This window comes from Bos taurus, chromosome 1, assembly GCF_002263795.3.
Source record: "Bos taurus isolate L1 Dominette 01449 registration number 42190680 breed Hereford chromosome 1, ARS-UCD2.0, whole genome shotgun sequence".
In the NCBI taxonomy this organism is placed as follows: domain Eukaryota; kingdom Metazoa; phylum Chordata; class Mammalia; order Artiodactyla; family Bovidae; genus Bos; species Bos taurus.
Window position 1 is genome coordinate 22,947,120 of NC_037328.1, and position 22,248 is coordinate 22,969,367.

General features: G+C 39.6%; 2 protein-coding genes across 2 annotated transcripts in view; one reads left to right on the forward strand and one right to left on the reverse strand.

Annotated features, from left to right (window-relative positions):
- Positions 1–921: 921 nt before the first annotated feature.
- RBM11 (RNA binding motif protein 11) lies at positions 922–19,713 on the reverse strand. The gene is given in 5 exon segments (NM_001040567.1): positions 922–2,470; positions 5,382–5,478; positions 13,489–13,561; positions 14,893–15,055; positions 19,591–19,713. Coding segments are annotated over 5 exon segments (741 nt in total). The 5' UTR covers positions 19,687–19,713; the 3' UTR covers positions 922–2,158.
- LIPI (lipase I) overlaps positions 19,594–22,248 on the forward strand; it is an 80,539-nt gene continuing 77,884 nt past the window's right edge. The window contains exon 1 of the mRNA NM_001105006.1: positions 19,594–19,872. Coding sequence (NP_001098476.1) covers positions 19,842–19,872 — 31 coding nt within the window. The 5' untranslated portion in view covers positions 19,594–19,841. The remainder of the gene's footprint in view (positions 19,873–22,248) is intronic.

A 22,248-nucleotide genomic window follows, 5' to 3' on the forward strand; every position in this document is an offset into this window, starting at 1 on the left:
TTCTGGATAAAGAAATGGCAACTCACTCCAGTATTCTTGCCTGGGGAAATCTCAAGGACAGCGGAGCTTGGTGGGGTACAGTTCATGGGGCTGCAAAAGAGTCAGACACAACTGAGCGACCGAGTGACTAAACAAAAAGAAAATATCTCCTTAACAAAATTCAAGAGCAGAAGTCAGACTTAGACCAAAAATTTGATTTACTATAAATTCTCCTCTGCCTCCTTCTTATACTCACTTTTACCTCCAGCTCCTTATTCCTGACTCCCCAGAATATCTTTTAGATCCACCTTCTCTGAATCCAGCTCCATTTCCTCAACCAATTCTTTTAATCTCTCAAACTTCTATGGCTTCCCCAGAAAATCTCTTGACCACCTAACCACCTGCTTTAACTTCCCTTTCTTTACAATAATTATGAGAGGCTTTTAAAAAACTGACTTTAAAACATAAGGTAGTCGTCGTTCATATGACTGTTGTCAACCAGGAAATAGGGGTCTCCTGCATTGCAGGCAGATTCTTTACCAACTGAGCTATGTCACGAAGACACCAGTGTAAACAGGTGAATTTGCCTTTTGGTTGGTTGACTTGGTAAAATTGATATCCAGATAATTCCAGCCTGTGATGAAAGAAATTTCAAGAATTCCTTGCAGTTCAAAGATTTTAACTCATGTAACAATATTTCAAGATAATTTTCTTAATCTGGTACTTGTTAAGATATTTCTTATGTGTATATATTTCCTTTAATGCCAATTACAATGAAATAATCTGGGGCTTAGGAAATTTGCAAGGTCTAAGAATTGACGAAAATGCAGAGGTGAAGTTAATGTGTTTTAGATATATATCACTTCCTATTTACATAGAAAGATATTTTCCCTTTGGTATGATTCTAAATTGCAAAAATGTTAATTTAAAAAAAGGTCAGCATTTTTAGTTTGAATATTCAGCAATATGAAGTTTTATAGATCAAGGTACATTAAGCAGAATTTACATTTTCACATTTGTCAGATCAAAACAGACTAATATTTACATTTAAAACATGATTGCATTGTATAATCATAACCAGAAGTTAAATTCAGCTACTAATTTTGCTAAAAATATTTTATTATTTTAAATAATAATAAATATCTATAAGGTGCTATGCAATACACAAAAGAAATATCAAAGAATGGTTAAAATTGGGTGGTTAGCTCCTAATGAAGGTGTGTGATCCTTTCAATTGGATTCAATAAATAAATATTTTCAGCATTCTAGTTTATGATGAGCTACAAAGTTAACAAGATTGTCCACATAAATCATTAATTTTACATGTAGTCTGTTTATCCCTGCAAATAAATGGTCCAGAAGTAGGAAAGCTGATTTTACGATAAACATTAAGTACCATACAATAGTGAAACTTTCTACTGAAATTATTGTTCATTATCAAGATCTAAATGTGTCCGATATATGCTTTCCAACCTGGAGGCGAAAGAGGTGGACAATGAATACTGACATAGCCAACTAATTTTTATAAAATACAATTAATAAATAGAAGTCAAGAGCCATGTATTCCTAATTATATATAATCATATGAAAAGGGAAGGAACCAAAAGCTAGCCACATGATAATCATCTTTCCTTTGGTATCACTGTTGTGTATCCTTGTATATGAAGTATATATGTATGAGAGTAAGGCTGAGACAAGATATTTAAATATAAAAAAGTATTAGTAATAAAGGAAACTAAACTCTGCTTATTCTCTCTTCTTAGGAAAAACATACAACTCAAAGATTTGTGTTAGTTTCATTCAGAAAACTGACCATTCCACTTCTGACTTCAGCTGCGGGTTACAGGCAACAATATAGGCGATCATGGTGCATTCTCCATGAGTGCTCAGTAAGTGACTTTTGATGAATGGTTTAGTGTAAGTTCATCACTGATACTAAAACATAACAACTCAAGACTGTATTTCTTGTTAACAACACCATTACAAATACAAAAAGCACATTATATTGTTTTTAAGATTTTTGTCATTCAAGACAAAAATTAAATACAAATCAGGTATCATATTGCTATATACTTCAAAGAAGACAAGAAAGCCATGGAATTGGTCCTTTAGTAGAATACAGATTTTTCTTTTAACAGAATGAAGACTAGTAGAGATACATTTCATTTGAATGTACATACTAGTATCTTTTTTTCTTACACTTTTGGAACTTTGGGCTATATTCATTTCCTCTGCTGTTTTCTGTGCTACTGTCGCTGTCACTGCTTTGTTTCTGCCTCTTTCGTTTATTTGTCTGATAAAGGTCTGAGTCACTTGGTTGCTGCTGAGTCCATTCATAAGAGCTGGGTCCAGCCTCCAGATCTGAAACATGATTCAGTGAGGAAGATGCAGAAGTGCTATTAGGAAGTGGTGCTGTCATCTCGTAGTAAGGAAGCTGCAGTGCTGGGTAGTATGTAGGCCACTGCTGTGGGAAAAACCCACACATATTCACCTACCAAAGCAAGCCCACAAAGGGAAAAAAAAAAGACAAAGTTAGAGTTTACATTTATTATACAAGTAACTATGAGCAAACCAAACCATGTGTCAGTAAGAAGGACAGGGATGCAGTAGTTTCTTTAAACGATTAACAAAGATTCCAGCTGGTGTATAGCGTACTACAGCACAGATCAATGCTGTCCTAAAGAAATATAATGTAAGCCACATGGGTAGTTTTAAATCTTCTAATAGTCACAGGATGGAAATAACAATGAAACAGGTGCAATTTAAATAATATATATTGTGTGTGTGCTCATTTGCTCAGTTGTGTCTGATTCTTTGCCATCCCATGGACTGTAGCCCACCGGGCTTCTCTGTCCATGGAATTTCCCAGGCAAGAATACTGGAGTGAGTTGCCATTTCCTACTCCAGGGGCTCTTCCTGACCCAGGGATTGAACCCATATCTCCTGTGTCTCCTGCATTGGCAGGTGGATTATTTATCACTGAGTCACTTGGGAAGCCCTAATATATTTTATTCCCAAATATCCAAAATATTGTCATTTCCACATGTAACCAATATAAAAATTACTCATGAGATATTTTACTTTTTTATACTAAGTCTTTAAAATCTGCTGTGCCTTTTATACTTATGGATGTGGTTTAGTAGCTAAGTTGTGTCTGACTTTTGTGACCCCATGGACGGTAGCCCACCAGGCTCCTCTGTCCATAGGATTTCCCAGGCAAAAATACTGGAGTGGGCTGCAATTTCCTTTTCCAGGGGATCTTCCCAACCCAGGGGTTGAATCCAGGTCTCCTGCACTACAGGTAGATTCTTTACTGACTGAGCTACCAGGGAAAGAAAGAAAGAAAGTGAAGTCGCTCAGTCGTGCCTGATTCTTTGCGACCCCATGGACTGTGTAGCCTACTAGTCTCCTCCATCCATGGGGTTTTCCAGGCAAGAATATTGGAGTGAGTTGCCATTTCCTTCTCCAAGGGAGCTACCAGGGAAGCCCTATATATTTACATATTTATACTTATATTCAAAAGCATATTCAATTTGGATACTAAATTTTCATTGAAAATATTTAATCAGAATTTAGATTATATAAAATTTAGTTGAAATAGTAGCTATACATACCCCAATTTTTTTTTTTGCAAACATACTTCAAAGTTTTGCAATAATTGCATCAAGTTTCTGTTCCTAAACTTAAATTTAAATTAAGTAAAATGAAAATAATCACTCCTTATGGATGGCTGATAGTCACCATATTTTGCAGCACCGCAGTCAATTCTTAAGATAGATGAACTCAAATTTCTAGCTATTTAAAGTAGATTAAGGACCTATTTGCAGGGCAGGAATAGAGACACAGACACAGAGGGCAGACTTGTGGACATGGGAGAAGGAGGAGAGGGTGGGACAAATTGAGAGTAGCATTGAGAGAGTAGTAATAGAAAATAATACATTACCATGTGTCAAATAGACAGCTAGAGGGGAAGCTGCTACAAAACACAGGGAGCTGAGTTCACCTCAGTGCTCTGTGATGACCTAGAGGGCTCGGATTCGGTGGGCAGGAGAGAGGCTCAAGCGGGAGGGCGTATGTGTAGACTTAGGACTGATCACGTTGTTGTGTAGCAGAAACCAACACAACATTTTTAAGCAATTTTCCTCCAGTTAAAAATAAAAAATAAAATTAGTAACCAGTAATGCGGAATGGGGCAACATTAATACTTATTAATATTTTTGAATGAAAGTATAAATAGTAGACTGTGGACAACGTGATCATAAAGTTATTTACTTCCATTAAAAAAGATTAATAGGGAAAACAAGCTCTCGTGTGTGCGTATGTGTATGTATGTATGGCTCATCTCATCAAAGAGAAAAATAATGCCACAAAGAAGATATTGATGGTTTTAGATGAGAACTGGCTGTTTATTACTATCTCACCATAAACAAGGAAAGGGCTTTCCTGATGGCTCAGTGGGTAAAGATTCTGCCTGTAATGCAGGAGACTTGGGTTTGATCCCTGGGTTGGGAAGATCCTCTGGAGAAGGAAATGGCTACCTACTCCAGTATTCTTGCCTGGGAAATCCCATGGACAGGGAAGCCTGGTGGGCTACAGTCCACAGGGTCATAAACGAGTCAGAAACAACTAAGCACAGACTGTATAACCAAGAAGTTTTTTCCAAAAATTAAATTATCAACTTTCATTATGTTTACAAAGTGAAAATGGCTATTTGAAAAATCTGAAGATCATATGTATGTTGGATGTTTGTAAGAAATCTCGTGTTAATCAGAATACCTGTGTTATAGTCCCACAGCTGTCATTAACAAATTGTATAATCTTGGGCTTGCTGATTAATCTCTGAACCTCAGTTTTATTATGTATAAAATGAGATGTTAGAAGAAAACATTTCCTAAGTTCCCCTTTAACAATATAGTCCACCACTGTGATTTCTAGGCCAGAACCACATTTTTGAGAGTCTTTGGAAATAAGGTAGTTTACTCTACCAATTGAGAAACTGTGTTTAGTTAAAATAAAAATCTATGTACAAAAGCAGTATATGGTGATTGATGACTACATTCTATCAAAATGCTTCATTAAACAGTATTCAATTTAGAAACATACCTTTTAAATTTTAAAAATATAGTCATTCAAGTGATTCAAATTTTATTTTACCACAGTGCATTATCACTTGCATCTGCCATTTTTCATTCATACACTGGCTGTTTGTGGACATAACATGTATGGGATTTCAGATGATCAATTTCAGATAAAAGAGCAGATCGCCACTGGGGCACAGTGCTCAAGGCATATTCTGCCTTCACTCTAGGCTTAGAGTTGAGCTTAAGTTCCAAGCAGTTTTCATATCCTTTATAGTTTGTATTATCATGTTATATTTTCAACCAAAGGCATATTAAACTTACCATCTTCTGAAAGAGAAAATATTCTTGAGATAAAGATGCATTATTAATTGGAGAGAACTGCATGGAAAAGGAAGATCTGCCCATGGCTTCTTCATTTCTTGAGGGAGGTAAAAGAAGAAGTAATATGAAGTTAAAATTCCTATGGACAGAGGTACTCTAGTCTTAGAAAAAAAAAAAAAGAGAGACAGCTTCATAATTAAAGAACTTCTCTAAAAGCTCAATTAAGATAAATTAACTTTAAACATATTACACTGATAATGTAGTGACATAGCAGTATCTCAAGTCTTATTAATTACCACATACTGAAATCTTAATATTTAGAGTCACATTTGGCTTTCTGATAGGAAAATGTTAATCAATGTTATAGTTGTATAAAGGCATAGAACACTCAGATATGAAGAAAGCAAAGTAAGTCAATAATAATCACCAAGCATACACTCAGTCTTCTACAAATAATATAGGTGAAAAAATAGGAATTTTTTCAATTCATTTTTGAAGGTACTTTCACTGTTAAACTAAAAAAATTATGCTCTTTGTTAAACAAGCTGCTGATATTAGCATGAACACATATTTGCTGATTTCTTCCACACGGTGATAGTGGTAAAGAACCTGCCTGCCAATGCAGAAGATGTGAGAGACTCGGGTTTGATTTCTGGGTTGGGAAAACCCCAGGAGGAGGGTATGGCAACCCACTTCAGTATTCTTGCCTGGAGAATTCCATGGACAGAGGAGCCTGGGGGGTTGTGGTTCACAGGGTTGCAAAGAGACAGACACGACTGAAGTGATTTTGCACACACGCACAATCCCTGATTAACATCAGAAGTGTCCAAAAATTTCATTTATATATGTAATGTTTGCATCTATGGAGATCTCTAGTAAATCCCAATGTTATATGTACTGGCTGGATTCTCAGCTAGTCCTCATTATAGCTAGTCTTCATTCTATTTGCTCCACAGTATGCCACAATTTTAACACTAATACTGCTAATCTTAGGACAGGAAGTTTACTGTGGGAAGGGTGAATTAAAACAGGCAGATGGAGGCAAAGACAAGGGCAGGAGAACAACAAGAAGCTGTCAGACGGATAGGTGTTGGTTCATGGTGAGAGCAGGATCACAGAAGCCAGTGGAGAAGTGGGTTTCAGCGAGGAAATACTTAGTGTTGGTTGTTAGAGTAAACTGGATAAGCATTAGAGCTACTCTATCATTGATCAGAAGATTCCTGACAACAAACTGTTCAAAGAACAGCTTCCAAACAACAGTGGGGTTAAGAAGTGAATAGGAAGTAAAGATGTGAAGGATAATTTTTCAGTGAGAAGAAGGGGAAAATATAATAGACTGATTTGGAGACAAAGTTCAAGGAGACGTGAACATGTGTTTACAGTAAGTGATAGTAAAGAAACAAGATAAAAAGCACAGTGAGGTTATAGAATGGGGAAGATGTGACCCAGTAGCAGAGGTGGTAAGATTAGCATCATTATAAAAATAGCTGCAAAATTTCTAAAACCACTATCTTTCCCATGAGAATTTCAGGGCGTGCATATGTTTCTCCATAGAGGAGTCACATGTAAATTGGGAAGTCACAAGTTGAACTGTGTCAACTCAAAAGTTATATGTTGTAGTCCTAACACCAAATAGTTCAGAATGTGACCTTATATGTGAGAGTTAGGCTAAAAAGAAAGCTGAGCACCAAAGAATTGATGCTTTTGAACTGTGGTGTTGGAGAAGACTCTTGAGAGTCCCTTGGACTGCAAGGAGATCCAACCAGTCCATCCTAAAGAAAATCAGTCCTGAATATTCATTGGAAGGACTGATGCTGAAGTTGAAACTCCAATACTTTGGCCACCTGATGTGAAGAACGACTGACTCATTGGAAAAGACCCTGATGCTGGAAAGATAGAAGGCAGGAGGAGAAGGGGACGACAGAGGATGAGATGGTTGGATGGCATCACTGACTCAACAGACATGAGTTTGAGCAAGCTCCTATTGGTGACGGACCAACAGGGAAGCCTGGTGTGCTGCAGTCCATGGGGTCTCAGAGAGTCAGGCATGACTGAGCAACTGAACTGAACTGTGACCTTATTTGGAAATAAGGTTGCTGCAGATGTAATTAGCTAAGAGGAGGTTATACTGGAGTAGGAGGTGCTAAACAGGCATCCTTCCTTATTATAGTCAAAGGGGAAACTTGTGGAGACAGATGCACACAGGGAGAACATCATATGGAGATGAAGGCAGAGAATTGGGTGATGCTTGTACATGTCAAGGAATATCAATGATTGCCAACAAATGAGCGGAAGAAGCTATGAGAGAGGCACTGGATTCCCTGGTGGTTCAAATGGTAAAGAATCCACCTGTAATGTGGGAGAACTGGTTTCAATCCCTGGGTTGGGAAGATCCCCTGGAGGAGGACATGGCAACCCACTCTAGTATCCTTGCCTGGAGAATCCCATGGACAGAGGAGCCTGGCGAGCTACAGTCTATGGGGTTGCACAGAGTCAAACATGACTGAGCAACCGAGTACAGCACAGCATATACGACAGAGGCACAGAACAGATTCTTTCTCATCGTCCTCAAAAGGAACTCTAGCAGACACCTTGATTTTGGATTTTGAGCTGTGAGACAATACATTTCTGTGTTTAATTTCGTTTGTGATACTTTTTATGGTGGCTTTAGCACTGAGAAGCTAAAGGCAAAGGAGAAAAGGAAAGATATACCCATTCGAATGTGGAGTTCCAAAGAATAGCAAGGGGAGATGAGAAAGCCTTCCTCAGTGATCAGTGATCAAAGAAATAGAGGAGAATAATAGAATGGGAAAGACTAGAGATCTCTTCAAGAAAGTTAGAGATACCAAGGGAACATTTCATGCAAAGATGGGCACAATAAATGACAGAAGTCGAATGGACCTAACAGAAGCAGAAGATATTAAGAGGTGGCAATAATACACATAAGAACTATGCAAAAAAGATCTGCATGACCCAGATAATCACGATGGTGTGATCACTTACCTACAGCCAGACATCCTGGAATGCAAAGTCAAGTGGGCCTTAGGAAGCATCACTACAGACAAAGCTAGTGGAGGTGATGGAATTCTAGTTGAGCTATTTCAAATCTGCTGTGAAAGCGCTGCACTCAATATGCCAGCAAATTTGGAAAACTCAGCAGTGGCCATAGAACTGGAAAAGGTCAGTTTTTATTTCAATCCGTAAGAAAGGCAATACCAAAGAATATTCAAACTACCATACAATTGCACTCATCTCACACGCTAGCAAAGTAATGCTCAAAATTCTCCAATCCAGGATTCAACAGTACATGAATAGTGAACTTCCAGATGTTCAAGCTGGTTTTAGAAAAGGCAGAGGAACCAGAGATTAAGTTGCCAACATCTGTTGGATTATCAAAAAAGCAAGAGAGTTCCAGAAAAACATCTACTTCTGCTTTATTGACTATGCCAAAGCCTTTGACTGTTTGGATCACAACAAACTGTGGAAAATTCTGAAAGAGATGGGAATACCAGACCACCTTACTTGTCTCCTGAGAAATCTATATGTAGGTCAAGAAGCAACAGTTAGAACTGTACATGGACAACAGGCTGGCTCCTAATCGGGAAAGGTGTATGTCAAGGCTGTATATTGTCATTCTGCTTATTTAACTTATATGCAGAATACATCATGAGAAATGCTGGGCTGGATGAAGCACAAGCTGGAGTCAAATTGCCAGGAGAAATATCAATAACCTCAGACATGCAGATGACACCACCCTTATGGCAGAAAGTGAAGAACAACTAAAAAGCCTCTGGATGAAAGTGAAAGAGGAGAGAGAGAAAGTTGGTTTAAAACTAAACATTCAGAAATCTAAGATCATGGCTTCTGGTCCCATCACTTCATGGGAAACAGATGGGGAAACAATGTTAACAGTGACTGACTTTATTTTCTGGGACTCAAAAATCACTGCAGATGGTGACTGCGGCCATGAAATTAAAAGACACTTGCTCCTTGGAAGAAAAGCTATAACCAACCTAGATAGCATATTAAAAAGTAGAGACATTACTTTGCCAACAGAGGTCCATATAGTCAAAGCTATGGTTTTTCCAGTAGTCATGTATGGATGTGAGAGTTGGACTATAAAGAAAGCTGAGCACTGAAGAATTGATGCTTTTGAACTGTGGTGTTGGAGAAGACTCTTGAGTGTCCCTTGGACTGCAAGGAGATCGAACCAGTCCATCCTAAGGGAAATCAGTCCTGAATATTCATTGGAAGGACTGATGCTGAAGCTGAAACTTTGGCTACCTGATGCAAAGAACTGACTCATTGGAAAAGATCCTGATGCTGGGAAAGATTGAAGGCAGGAGGAGAAGGGGACGACAGAGGATGAGATGGTTGGAAGGCATCACTGACTTGATGGACATGAGTTTGAGCAAGCTCCGGAAGTTGGTGATGGACAGGGAAGCCTGGCGTGCTTCAGTCCATGGGCTTGCAAAGAATCGGACACAACTGAGCACCTGAACTGAACTGAACTGAACTAGCACTGGTGGTTGAGACGGTAAAGAATCTGCTTGCAAGGCTGGAGACCAGGTTTTGTTTCTTGGGTTGCAAAGATCTCCTGGAGAAGGGAATAGCAACACATTCCAGTAATTTTTCCTGAAGAATCCCATGGACAGGGAAGCCTGGAGGGCTATAGTCCATGGGGTTGCAAAAGTCCGACACAACTGAGTGACTAACACAAGCACACTAATACAGGAACTATTTACTAAAAGCAGAAAGTATAAGAGGTAATAACAAGCACAAAAACACATTTCCAAGGAACACTAGTGAAAGACGAGGGTATGAGAAGAGCAGCATTCTCTGCACGACACTTCTAGGACACTATGACCTTTTCTCATCCTTCCTTTATAATGCAGCACATACTAGAAGAAGAAGGTATTATCAGTGAAGTGGAGTAGTATGGAATATATACCTGTCTCTGATCTTTTAGCCTAGAATTTGTGATAATGAAGTGCATATCAAATAGAAGTAGAACATGTATGAGTTACTGCTGTCTTCTACTTGTTTATCTAGTCCTCTTCTGCCCCACACCTAGCAATACCTTGTTTCTGTCCAAACTCATAAGGAAAAAGAGGTATCTTTTCCCATTAGAAGAATAAGGGAAGTTTTTATGTAACCTAAATGGCTCAATTCATGAGTCCACAGTTCCTTTCATACCAAGGAAGTGAATCACCACCACCTCCTGCCAACATTTGCTGAAAGTACTCACTGGATACTTGCTATATGCCATTTTAAATACCCTGAAACGATAAAATTTGACTCTTTGACAATAATTGTCCTCATTGTAGACATGAGGTACAGTGTGATCATTTGTCCAGGGTTATACTGTTAATATAGTGACAGAGGCAGGATTCAGATTCAGATAGTCTGATTTCAGGACCTACTTTGTCCCGATTTCATTGATTTAGAAATGTGGGGGACAATGAGGACGTGGAGCACACTGTGTTATGCGTGGGGCACAGTACTTCTTCAAAAGATGAGTCTGGGTAACTGCCAGTCCTAAGAGGTCACTCTTCTATGCTTAGGAGGGTAGATATAATTAGCAGGCATGGGAGGCTCAATGCTGTTAGACTACTTGAGAACATTCAGTTCTGCTACAGAAAACAAGAAAACAACCAGCATGGATAAAACTCAGAAGAATATGGTAGCTTTTATGAAAGATACATTGATGGATCTGATGCAGCAGCAGAGAGAAACAGGGGCTATGAACATTAGTGTAGCTAGAACTCAGCTAATACAGATTTATGAGATAGTGATGATACTGTAATTAGAACAAGCAAGTGACTTGGAAGACATAGGCAGAATTCACAACATATATTAAATATTAAAAATAAATAATTTAGCATGTGTTAAGAGATGCCATGGATAGATTCAGTGAAAATATGATGGAACAAATAAGACTGTTAGTCATGGGTAGAAAGGGAAGGAAAGACCAAGTCATTATCATGGTGCCACTGGGCTAAGTTATGCTGTTCTTATGTCTGCTCTGCCTAAGAAACTCAGGTAGACCTTGTGAGTATGTAGCTCCTTCTGTGGCCAGGTATATTTGCCCCTCTGTCTCTTTGAGAAAGCAAGTAAGTGAGATTAGCTCTAGGAACTTTCTATCTGAATGGAATCTCTTACTCTAACCTCAGCTCTAGTGCTCGTGCGTGCATGCTTGCTAAGTTGCTTCAGGTGTGTCTGATTCTGTGTGACCCTTCTGGTTCCAAATAGGAAAAGGAGTACGTCAAGGCTGTATATTGTCACCCTGCTTATTTAACTTATATGCAGAGTACATCATGAGAAACGCTGGACTGGAAGAAACACAAGCTGGAATCTAGATTGCTGGGAGAAATATCAATAACTCAGATATGCAGATGACACCACCCTTACGGCAGAAAGTGAAGAGGAACTAAAAAGCCTCTTGATGAAAGTGAAATTGGAGAGTGAAAAAGTTGGCTTAAAGCTCAACATTCAGAAAACAAAGATCATGGCATCCGGTCCCAATACTTCATGGGAAATAGATGGGGAAACAGTGGAAACAGTGTCAGACTTTATTTTTCGGGGCTCCAAAATCACTGCAGATGGTGACTGCAGCCATGAAATTAAAAGATGCTTACTCCTTGGAAGCAAAGTTATGACCAACCTAGAGAGCATATTCAAAAGCAGAGACATTACTTTGCCAACAAAGGTTCATCTAGTCAAGGCTATGGTTTTTCCTGTGGTCATGTATGGATGTGAGAGTTGGACTGTGAAGAAGGCTGAGCGCCGAAGAATTGATGCTTTTGAACTGTGGTGTTGGAGAAGACTCTTGAGAGTCCCTTGGACTGCAAGGAGATGCAACCAGTCCATTCTGAAGGAGATCAGCCCTGGGATTTCTTTGGAAGGAATGATGCTAAAGCTGAAACTCCAGTATTTTGGCCACCTCATGCGAAGAGTTGACTCATTGGAAAAGACTCTGATGCTGGGAGGGATTGGGGGCAAGAGGAGAAGGGGACGACAGAGGATGAGATGGCTGGATGGCATCACTGACTCGATGGACGTGAGTCTGAGTGAACTCCGGGAGTTGGTGATGGACAGGGAGGCCTGGCATGCTGCGATTCATGGGGTCACAAAAAGTCAGACACAACTGAGTGACTGATCTGATCTGATCTGATGGACTATAGCCTGCCAGGCTTGTAGACTGTCCAGAGATTCTCCAAGCAAGAATATTGGAGTGGGTTGCCATGCCTTCTCCAGGGGATCTTCCTGACCTAGGGATGGAACCTGCCTCTCCTAAGTCTCCTGCACTGGGAGATGGTTCTTTACCACTAGAGCCACCTGGGAAGCCCACTCTAGGGCTAATAACCACACAATCAGTGGGGAAGGCTGATGCAATAGAGAGAGAAACAGGTTGTATGAATATCAGTGTAACCAGAACTCGGCTAGTAGGGTCCCTTGCGTCCAAATGTTAAATTATCCAATACCCAAAGCTTTCCTTTTGCTTTTCACTGTATCTTTTAAATTGGTTTAATAAATGCTGTGATTTGAGCACCTTAGTCTGGTTTGGGAGACTTTCTGTCCCATGACCTTTGGTATAGCTAAACTGAGAGCATCCCTGCAGGCTATGGTTGCATCATTACCATAGAGAAATTCTAAAAATTAGTAAAATAAATAGTAGAGTGACTTAATGTTCAAATGCTTAATTTCAAGCCTAGAAACTATCACCTTTTCATCTTTGTGCCCTTGGCAATTAGTTAACTTTTGCATCTCTATATTTATTCAAGTATAAAATATGGATAACAGTATTTCTATGATCCATCACAGTGAGACTTTGCACACTTAAGTGATTTCACAGTAATGAAAAGTACACGGTAATCTATAAACAATGCTACAAATATAAATCTCTCCCACCTACTGCAGAAAATATTGACTGAATTTTAAATGAAAATACTTTCTGTCACTTTTCATGCCTTCAGGAAAAATGAATTCTTTAATATTAACCTATGTCTAAATAGAAAGGTTTTATAGAATATATGAAAACCCTTCCTGGTATTAAGACCATATTTATTTGCCTTACTGTTATGAAAAAAAAAATATTTTTAATTACCTGTAGCTGTGTGAATTTATCTTAACACAGCTTTCAAAACTTTGGTTAGCAGGTTCACAAGAGCGAGAGCTCCCTTCAAAAGAAAAAGAATAACAGATTATTTCAAGGTACATCTTTCTGGAGTTCTCACATTAAGCCATTTTCAAAAACTCCATATAAAATACACAAGATGTTTCTGACCTCCCAAGTACTACTTACAGGGTTGCTTATATCACGTATAAGAGCGTGAATTATAACCAAGCTTTGTCCAAAGCAATGACTGTAGAAAAAAGAATTAGGCTGACATGGGGCCATACAAAGTATATAATGCTGCTTGCTAATACATACCTGTAAACTAAAGATGGCAAATGATCAGTGTTATTTGCCTTCTGTGTGGAAGGCATGAGTTCTCTAAACTGCACTGACAAATGTAAAAGTAACCTGACAGAGGCCACTGAGCAGCTGGCTGGGGACGTGTCAGGACACAACATGGCCTGGCCTGTTTTACTGTCGGTATGAGTTAATCGGATGGTACTTGAGAGCATGATGCAGCCAACTAATTATCTTTGTTAAGACAAAATCAAATGAAATGTGAAGTGGCCCTTTTCCTTTGCAACAAGACAACAGTGTTTTCTTATTCTTATGTCTTTTTTAGTACAGCGAGAAGCATAAGAACCAAACAAGGGGTACATTCATAAACCTGAATCATTGAGGAGGGAAGGAACATAAGTACCATAAGCATCACAACATAAGTATAAGCACTGCCTCTATGAGGCCCTCAAACTATAAAAGGGCTAGAGTAATAGTGCCATGTTCTCTGGACATCTAATCAATGATGAACAGTGTTGATGTGTTGTTTGAGAAGAAGAACACAGGAGAAGTTGTTTGAGGCCATTCATGTTAGGAAGCTTTTCTCTGTGGCTATGAAGGCTCAGCCTTTGGCCAGCTGCTTTTACAGGGCTCAGATCCAGGGTGATATGTATAACATGGTAAACCCAGGACAAAGACTAAGGCACCCACCCTATCTTCCAAATGGTAGATATTTGATACCATTGACAGGAAGATCAGCAAATAGCCTTGGTTTATAAAAGCTAGAGTTGGGTATCCCCCGTTCACTTAGATTTGTTTAATTTTTAACAGCCAATAGCAACCATCATGGCTATTTTCTGGCTGACATTAAAAGAGACCACTTTAAATTTTAATATAGAAATAATGTTATGGATTTGGCAATGTCATTGGTTGTATTAACTAATTACATAACATTATGAATGTGTTCTGAGAAATTTTAAGAGGCTGCAGGAGCACTTTTTTGGTCTTAGGCTATAACATAAAAAACATAGGAGAGAAAAAAAAAAAGTTTACACCTCTGGGAACAACACCACAAACAAAACACACTTTGAAGATTTCATCAGTGAGACAACCTACCAAATCGATACTGCACATTAATTGGTCTTCCATATAAACGAATTCCATTCAGCAAAGCTATGGCATAAGACACCGATTCTGGGTGTTTAAAGCAGACAAATCCAAAAGATTTCGGCTTTCCTTCTCTGTCTTTGCATATAGTCACTTTGGTTAATGGCCCAGCCTGCAAGAAACTTAAAAATTATTTTGTCATAAATCTAAAGATTTTTTTACACACAGAAAATCAACTATATTCAATTTAGGCTAAAATTCCAAATCTGTTAGCAATAACAGCTTTACATAGTTCTTTTGATCATGTATTTTCCTAACAATAAATATCATACTTCATCACACTTTCTTGGCATTTTCTGGCTCATCAAAAAACACTTATGTTGTTAAGGTCAGGAAATTTTAGGTAATAGTTCCAAATCTTGAAAGATAGGCCTAACAAAACAATTTAGAGTGCATTTAAATCTAAGATTAAAATACTACTTTGCCTCCACACATATAGACCATGTTTAACTCAAAAATAATTGAAATGATAAACCCAGCATTCCTTGAGATGTTGGGTTTATGTTACCATAAAGCAACTCCAGTACTTTGGCCACCTCATGTGAAGAGTTGACTCATTGGAAAAGACTCTGATGCTGGGAGGGATTGGGGGCAGGAGGAGAAGGGGACGACAGAGGATGAGATGGCTGGATGGCATCACCGACTCGATGGACGTGAGTTTGAGTGAAATCTTGGAGTTGGTGATGGACAGGGAGGCCTGGCGTGCTGCAATTCATGGAGTCGCAAAGAGTCGGACACGACTGAGTGACTGAACTGAACTGAAAGAAACTGGTAACATCACATCAAAGCCTATTTTTTTTTTTCTGACAAGATTAAAACATTTTCACAAGAGAAATTAAATTTCTGATTTATACAGAAACTGTATTTTAATATGGTAAGCCCATTTGGTAAATATTCTCAAAGGGAAAAGTGTTTTAAGATGTTTAAGACTTTTAATTAGGTACACTATCTGTAAGAATGAAAAATTAGTAAGGGTCTAAGTCTAACAACTGGGGAATATTATTCCATGGTATATTATTAAAATAAGATAAAATAAAATTGAAAATATTCAGATTTTATTGTGATTAAAACCTGTAATTAGCAATACAGAGTACAAAATCAGAGTCAAATATTGTAAAAGAGTGCTAATTACACCCTCAAATGTCACATTTCCATCATGACCATGATTACAGGAAGTACTTACCAAGCCTCATATAGATTTAAAGGTAGATGGCTCATACTTATTCATTGCTCTTTAATGACTGATTGCTTTTCTCTGTTGAGTTGGATAAGTATATTAAGGAATTGTTTTTAATCTAAAGAAAAATGTTAATTATCATCTTTAAAATGATACTGTATTTAAGATTCAATCTTTCTTTCTTTATTCTCTACTTTCCCAGGGAATAGCTCATCCTCCCTTCTGGCTTCAAAACCACCTTATCAACAAATCTATTTTTTTCCTACTCATGCCTCCTTCATGCAGACAGTCTCCTTGAGAGCTCCATGTGATTATACTTCAAACTCAACACATTTGAACCTAAATTCATTATCTTTCCCCTTGAGATCTCTGTACTGTGCTGTGATTCGTCTCTCAGTTGTGAGACTGTGATCCTTTGGATTATAGTCCACCAGGCTCCTCTGTCCATGGGATTTTTCAGGCAAGAATACTGGAGTGGGTTGCTATTTTCTTATCTGGATCTTCATGGCCCAGATTTCTTGGTTAAAAGTACAAAGATACTAAACCTGATTTTCACTCTTCCAAGGATAATCAGAAATTTGAAAGAAACTAGTAACAAGGAGTGGAGAAGGCAATGGCACCCCACTCCAGTACTGTTGCCTGGAAAATCCCATGGACAGAGGAGCCTGGTAGGCTGCAGTTCATGGGGTCGCTAAGAGTCAGACACGACTGAGCGACTTCCCTTTCACTTTCCACTTTCATGCATTGGAGAAGGAAATGGCAACCCACTCCAGTGTTCTTGCCTGGAGAATCCCATGGACAGAAAAGCCTGGTAGGCTGCAGTCCATGGGGTTGCAAAGAGTTGGACACGACTGAAGAGACTTAGCAGCAGCAGCAGCAGTAACAAGGAGAACCAAATAGTAATAAAACAAATCAATTTTAATCAGTGTTTCTCCACAAGTGATATTAAATATATGAAATCACAAATGGACAAAATATGCTTATATGCTTTGAATTTTACAAATTCAAAAATATACCCATGCATTTTAAAAGATGATATTCAACAAGAAGACTTGCTGGTAGTAAAAATCACATCATAAGTTTTTAGTACTTTTAAACCAGAGTCAAACACATAAATAGTGCTGCCAGTTGTCAAAGATTTGCTAAGTTTTGCTGGGTTGAAGCCTTTCTAAAAGACACCTCACTTTAGTAAATCCTCCCAGAATACAGAAGAGCATAGGCAAAAATAAAACAAATGCTTTGCTGCATGATCTAATACAGATGAATATTTAGCTAGAAATTATTTAAAAAAAATGAGACTATCAATCTATCTAATGTATCTTGTAGTTTCACATACATCTGGTACAGATCCAGTTCCTGTTGACTAGAAATAACATATGTGCATGGGGGCATTCAGGTCTATCCATCCCATGACCTCATCATTCCCGCCCCCCTCTTTTTTGTTGGCTCAACATGAGAGAAGCTTTCTGGAGAAAAAGAACTATAAATTTTCTTTCTACCTCCCTCCATCCCTCCTCTTCTTCTTTCCTTCTTTTTTTTTTTTAAGTTAGAATGATAAATTCCAAATAATACTAGGATGAAAAATAACTGCAGGAAAAGACAAGTATTAGAGTAGATTAAAAATGGCAGGTTTAAAAGGATGGCAAGTTAGAAGAATAAGCATTAAAGCCTTAAAATCCACAATATTTTTCAAGTAATGTTTTATGTCCCGGAAATGAAACTGTGTTCCTGCAGAAAATTCTATCAAATTGTGTGCATCTGTTGGTGGCTCAGATGGTAGAGTCTGTCTGCAATGCAAGAGACCCAGGTTTGATCCCTGGGTTGGGAAGATCCCCTGGAGAAGGAAATGTCAACCCACTCCAGTTTTCTTGCCTGGAGAATCCTATGGACAGAGGAGCCTCTCGGGCTACCCTCTATGGTGCTGCAAAGGGTCGGACAGGACTGAGCAACTAACACTTCCACTTCATAATTACTAGAGGGGCAATTTAGTTCAAACACAAATGAAGAGCCTTTCAGAAACTACATAAAGAACCCCTTTCACCTCTGATACTCATGCTTAGCCCTTAGAATTTAGTTTTGCTATTGTCTCCCTTGGAACTTGCTCTTATTCTGATAGAGGAAAGTCACTTTTGATTTCTCTTGATATAAGCATCAGTACTATTATTAATAGTAATAGTAGTATTGTTCAGCAGTAGCAGCAGCAGCAAACACTTAGGAAGTACCAGGTTCAGTTCTGTCTGATCTGGATGAGTTTACTCAATCTTCACACCACATCATACTGTAGATACTATGACTCCCACTGACATTTGAGGAAACTGGTGCTGAGCTATTTATGTACTTGGCCAAAATCACACTGCAGATATCAGAATTCACACTTGAAACAACTTTGCTGTACTAAATGTCCCTCTTTTTGCACATTATTTTAAAACATGATAATTAATTTTAAATTTCTCCTTTTAGAAAGGCCAAGGACTGTCTCAAATGTGTATGCCTAGCACCTTACTTACTGTCATTGTAATTATTGATCATTAAACGGTTAAATGAACGGCTGAATGTGGATATCTCTTTAGCATGTAAGATCTATGTGTATACAGTAGGTGTATACAGGAGACATAAGTTATCAGGTCTGAAAAAGTTTTCGTAAGACCCTCTTGGTATGAAATAAAGGGAACTAGTCAGGGTACTGGAGAAGGAAATGGGAACCCACTCCAGTGTTCTTGCCTGGAGAATCCCAGGGACAGGGGAGCCTGGTGGGCTGCCATCTATGGGGTCGCACAGAGTCGGACACGACTGAAGCGACTTAGCAGCAGCAGCAGCAGTCAGGGTATCAATCGGTCTCAGTCATGATTTGGCTGCCCAAATTATGCGGAAATCTCATTTATTCTGGAGTAAAATCATCTCCTGTATAAAAGGGCTTGGGAGAGTAACGTATACGGGAAGCATTTTAAAATATATTCTTCTCATTTCGCGGGATGTAGGGCGTCAGGGTGCTTATTATCTGAAGGAAGACAGTGACAGAGCTGTTTTCTGTTTTGCCTGAGCACACCAAGGCCCAGGCAGCCTCTGCAAAGCTCTGACTCAGGGTTGGGGGTTGGGGGTATACTCGTCACTGCACACCCCAGGACTCTGCAATGGGGACGGGAAGGGGAAGGGCAGGGAATGAGGCGCACTTTTTGTCACTTCACTGCTGCTGCTAAGTCGCTTCAGTCGTGTCCGACTCTGTGCAACCCCATAGACGGCTGCCCACCAGGCTCCCCCGTCCCTGGGATTCTCCAGGCAAGAACACCGGACTACCCACTTGCTAACCTGGAGACAGCTGAGCCAAAGCGGAACTAAATTAAAACCAGAGCAAAGGATGCGGAGGGAAAGGGAGCTGGACTCCGGGTGATTCAGGTGCGCCCCGCCCCTCCTGCTGCGCTTCCGGCTCGACGCGCTCCGCCCCTCTGAAACCCCTTCCCTGCCGACTGTACCTGAAGGAACAGCTCGTAAAGAATTTCTTCCCGCACTCGAGCCTCTAAATTTCCCACAAACACCGTCCTGTCGGCTTCCTCCTGAGCAGGCAACATCCCTCCGACTCGATCCAGAATGGAGGAGGCTCCGAGACCACGCCCTCTCTCCTTGCTGGCGGAGCCGACGAAGAGAGTAAGAGCGGCAGGGGCGGAGCGATGCTGCGGGGCCACGCCCCCAGCACCTCGTGGTAACCGCCCACCGCACCTTCGCCATGTCCCGTATCCGACCAGGACCATGGGAGAGTGAGTGAAACTAAGATTAGTCTGCAAGGGGCCTTGACATCTTGCTTGTGGAGATCCGTTCATTTCTTCAGGGCACGACATTATTAATTCATTTTGGATGTGTTCAACAAACATTTAAATAAAATGACTATAGGGATGAGATATAAGCTAAGCTAAGCTAAGTCGCTTCAATCGTGTCCGACTCTGTGCGACCCCATATATGGCAGCCCACCAGGCTCCCCGGTCCTTGGGATTCTCCAAGCAAGAACACTGGAGTGGGTTGCCATTGCCTTCTCCAATACATGAAAGTGAAAAGTGAAAGTGAAGTCGCTCAGTCGTGTCCGACTCTTAGCGACCCCATGGACTGCAGCCTACCAGGCTCCTCCATCCATGGGATTTTCCAGGCAAGAGTACTGGAGTGGGGTGCCATCGCCTTCTCCATAGAGATGAGATATAAGACATACTAACTTCATTACCGAAGCTCACAGGCTAATGGGGGAAGACTAATTTTTTTGTTTCCAAAGAGTAAACGAATAAATAATTGGGGTTTAAAATTGGTGTTTTTCATAAAACTCGTTTTGAAAGAATGAGTGCATACGTGCATGGATGTGGATAGAGTACTGGAATTAATTTAGCCAGGAAGTGTTACCTAGTTGAAGTCTTTGAAAATGGACACAGGTTTTAGGTAGACTGCAGAAGGCATTTGCACTTGAGAAAATAGACTATACCAAAGAATACTGGAAAGACTATAGCAAGTTTTGTTACTGAAGACAGAACTTTTGAGGATGGCTGCTGGGTGACTGTGGGCTTCCCACCTGGCTCAGTGGGTAAAGTATCTGCTTGTAATGCAGGAGACAGGAGTTGGGTCCCTGGTTTGGGAGGATCCCTTGGAGGAGGGCGTGGCAACCCACTGGATTATTCTTGCTTGGAGAATCCCATGAATAGAGGAAACTGGTGGGTTACGTCCATAGTGTCGCAGAGACTCCGATAGGACTAAAGTGACTGAGCACACAGGCATGCTGGGTGACTGTAGTAGGATCTCGTGTTTGTATTTTACATCAGGGCTGTACTTTGTTTTTTCTTTTTTTTTACTTTACAATATTGTATTGGTTTTGCCATACATCAACATGCATCCACCACGGGTGTACATGTGTTCCCCATCCTGAACCTCCCTCCCACCGCCCTCCCCATACCATCCCTCTGGGTCATCCCAGTGCACCAGCCCCAAGCTTCCTGTATCCTGCATTGAACCTGGACTGGCGATTCATTTCTTATATGATATTATACATGTTTTAATGCCATTCTTCCAAATCATCCCCCCCTCCCTCTCCCACAGAGTCCAAAAGACTGTACTATACATCCGTGTCTCTTGCTATCTCGCATACAGGGTTGTCGTTACCATCTTTCTAAATTCCATATATATGCGTTAGTATACTGTATTGGTGTTTTTCTTTCTGGCTTACTTCACTCTGTATAATAGGCTCCAGGGCTGTACTTTGTAAACTATGGACCAAGGTGAAAAATTAATCCTTACTTGAGGAGGATTGAAAAAAAAAAATTCCTGAAAGGAGGAAGAAAACTTACTCAGAATCTCAATATTTTGATATATTAAACAAAATATTGTCAACTGTTAACTTGGCTTCCTTTCTGATACCATATGTCTGCATAGAAATGTGGTGATAGTTCATTTGAGTTGAAAAAGTATTCTTTTACATGGACCAAAGAAAAGTTTTCTTTTACATGGTTACTGGACCAAAGAAATCATCTTTTTTGATGGAAAGGACACATCTTTGGAATCCAGATTTCTAACTGAATTCTGACATTACTTAATTTTATAACTTTAAGTAATTTCACTTTTTAGAATTCAAGATCTATTTCTTAAGGATTGTATTGGACTAATATAATTATCTCATTTAATAGATATTTTCTGAGTGCTCACTATGTGCCAGGCGCTATTTTTAATCCTTGGAAAACAAAGGTGCCTATAAAGATATGCCCTTCTAAATCACCTTAGAGTGTTAATGGGAGAAGCAGATTTCTTGAACATGTAAATAGAAAATTAGGTGTCAATGACTTCAGTAGTTACCTTCAGTCGATATATCATAAGTCTTTTAAGTCCTGTCTCCATTTCTTCTTTCTTCTTTCATCAGTATTGTAGCATAGTGGGAGGGGGTTGTGAAAACATGCACACTGTGTGTGTGTGTGCTCAGTCGCTCAGTCATGTCCGACTCTGCAACCCCATGAACTGTATAGCCCTCAAGGTTCCTCTGTCCATGGGAACTCTCCAGCAAGAATACCGAAGTAGGTTGCCATTACCTCCTCCAGAGGATCTTCCCAACCCAGGGACAGAACCCAGGTCTCTCACATCGCAGGCATATTTTTTACTGTCTGAGCCGC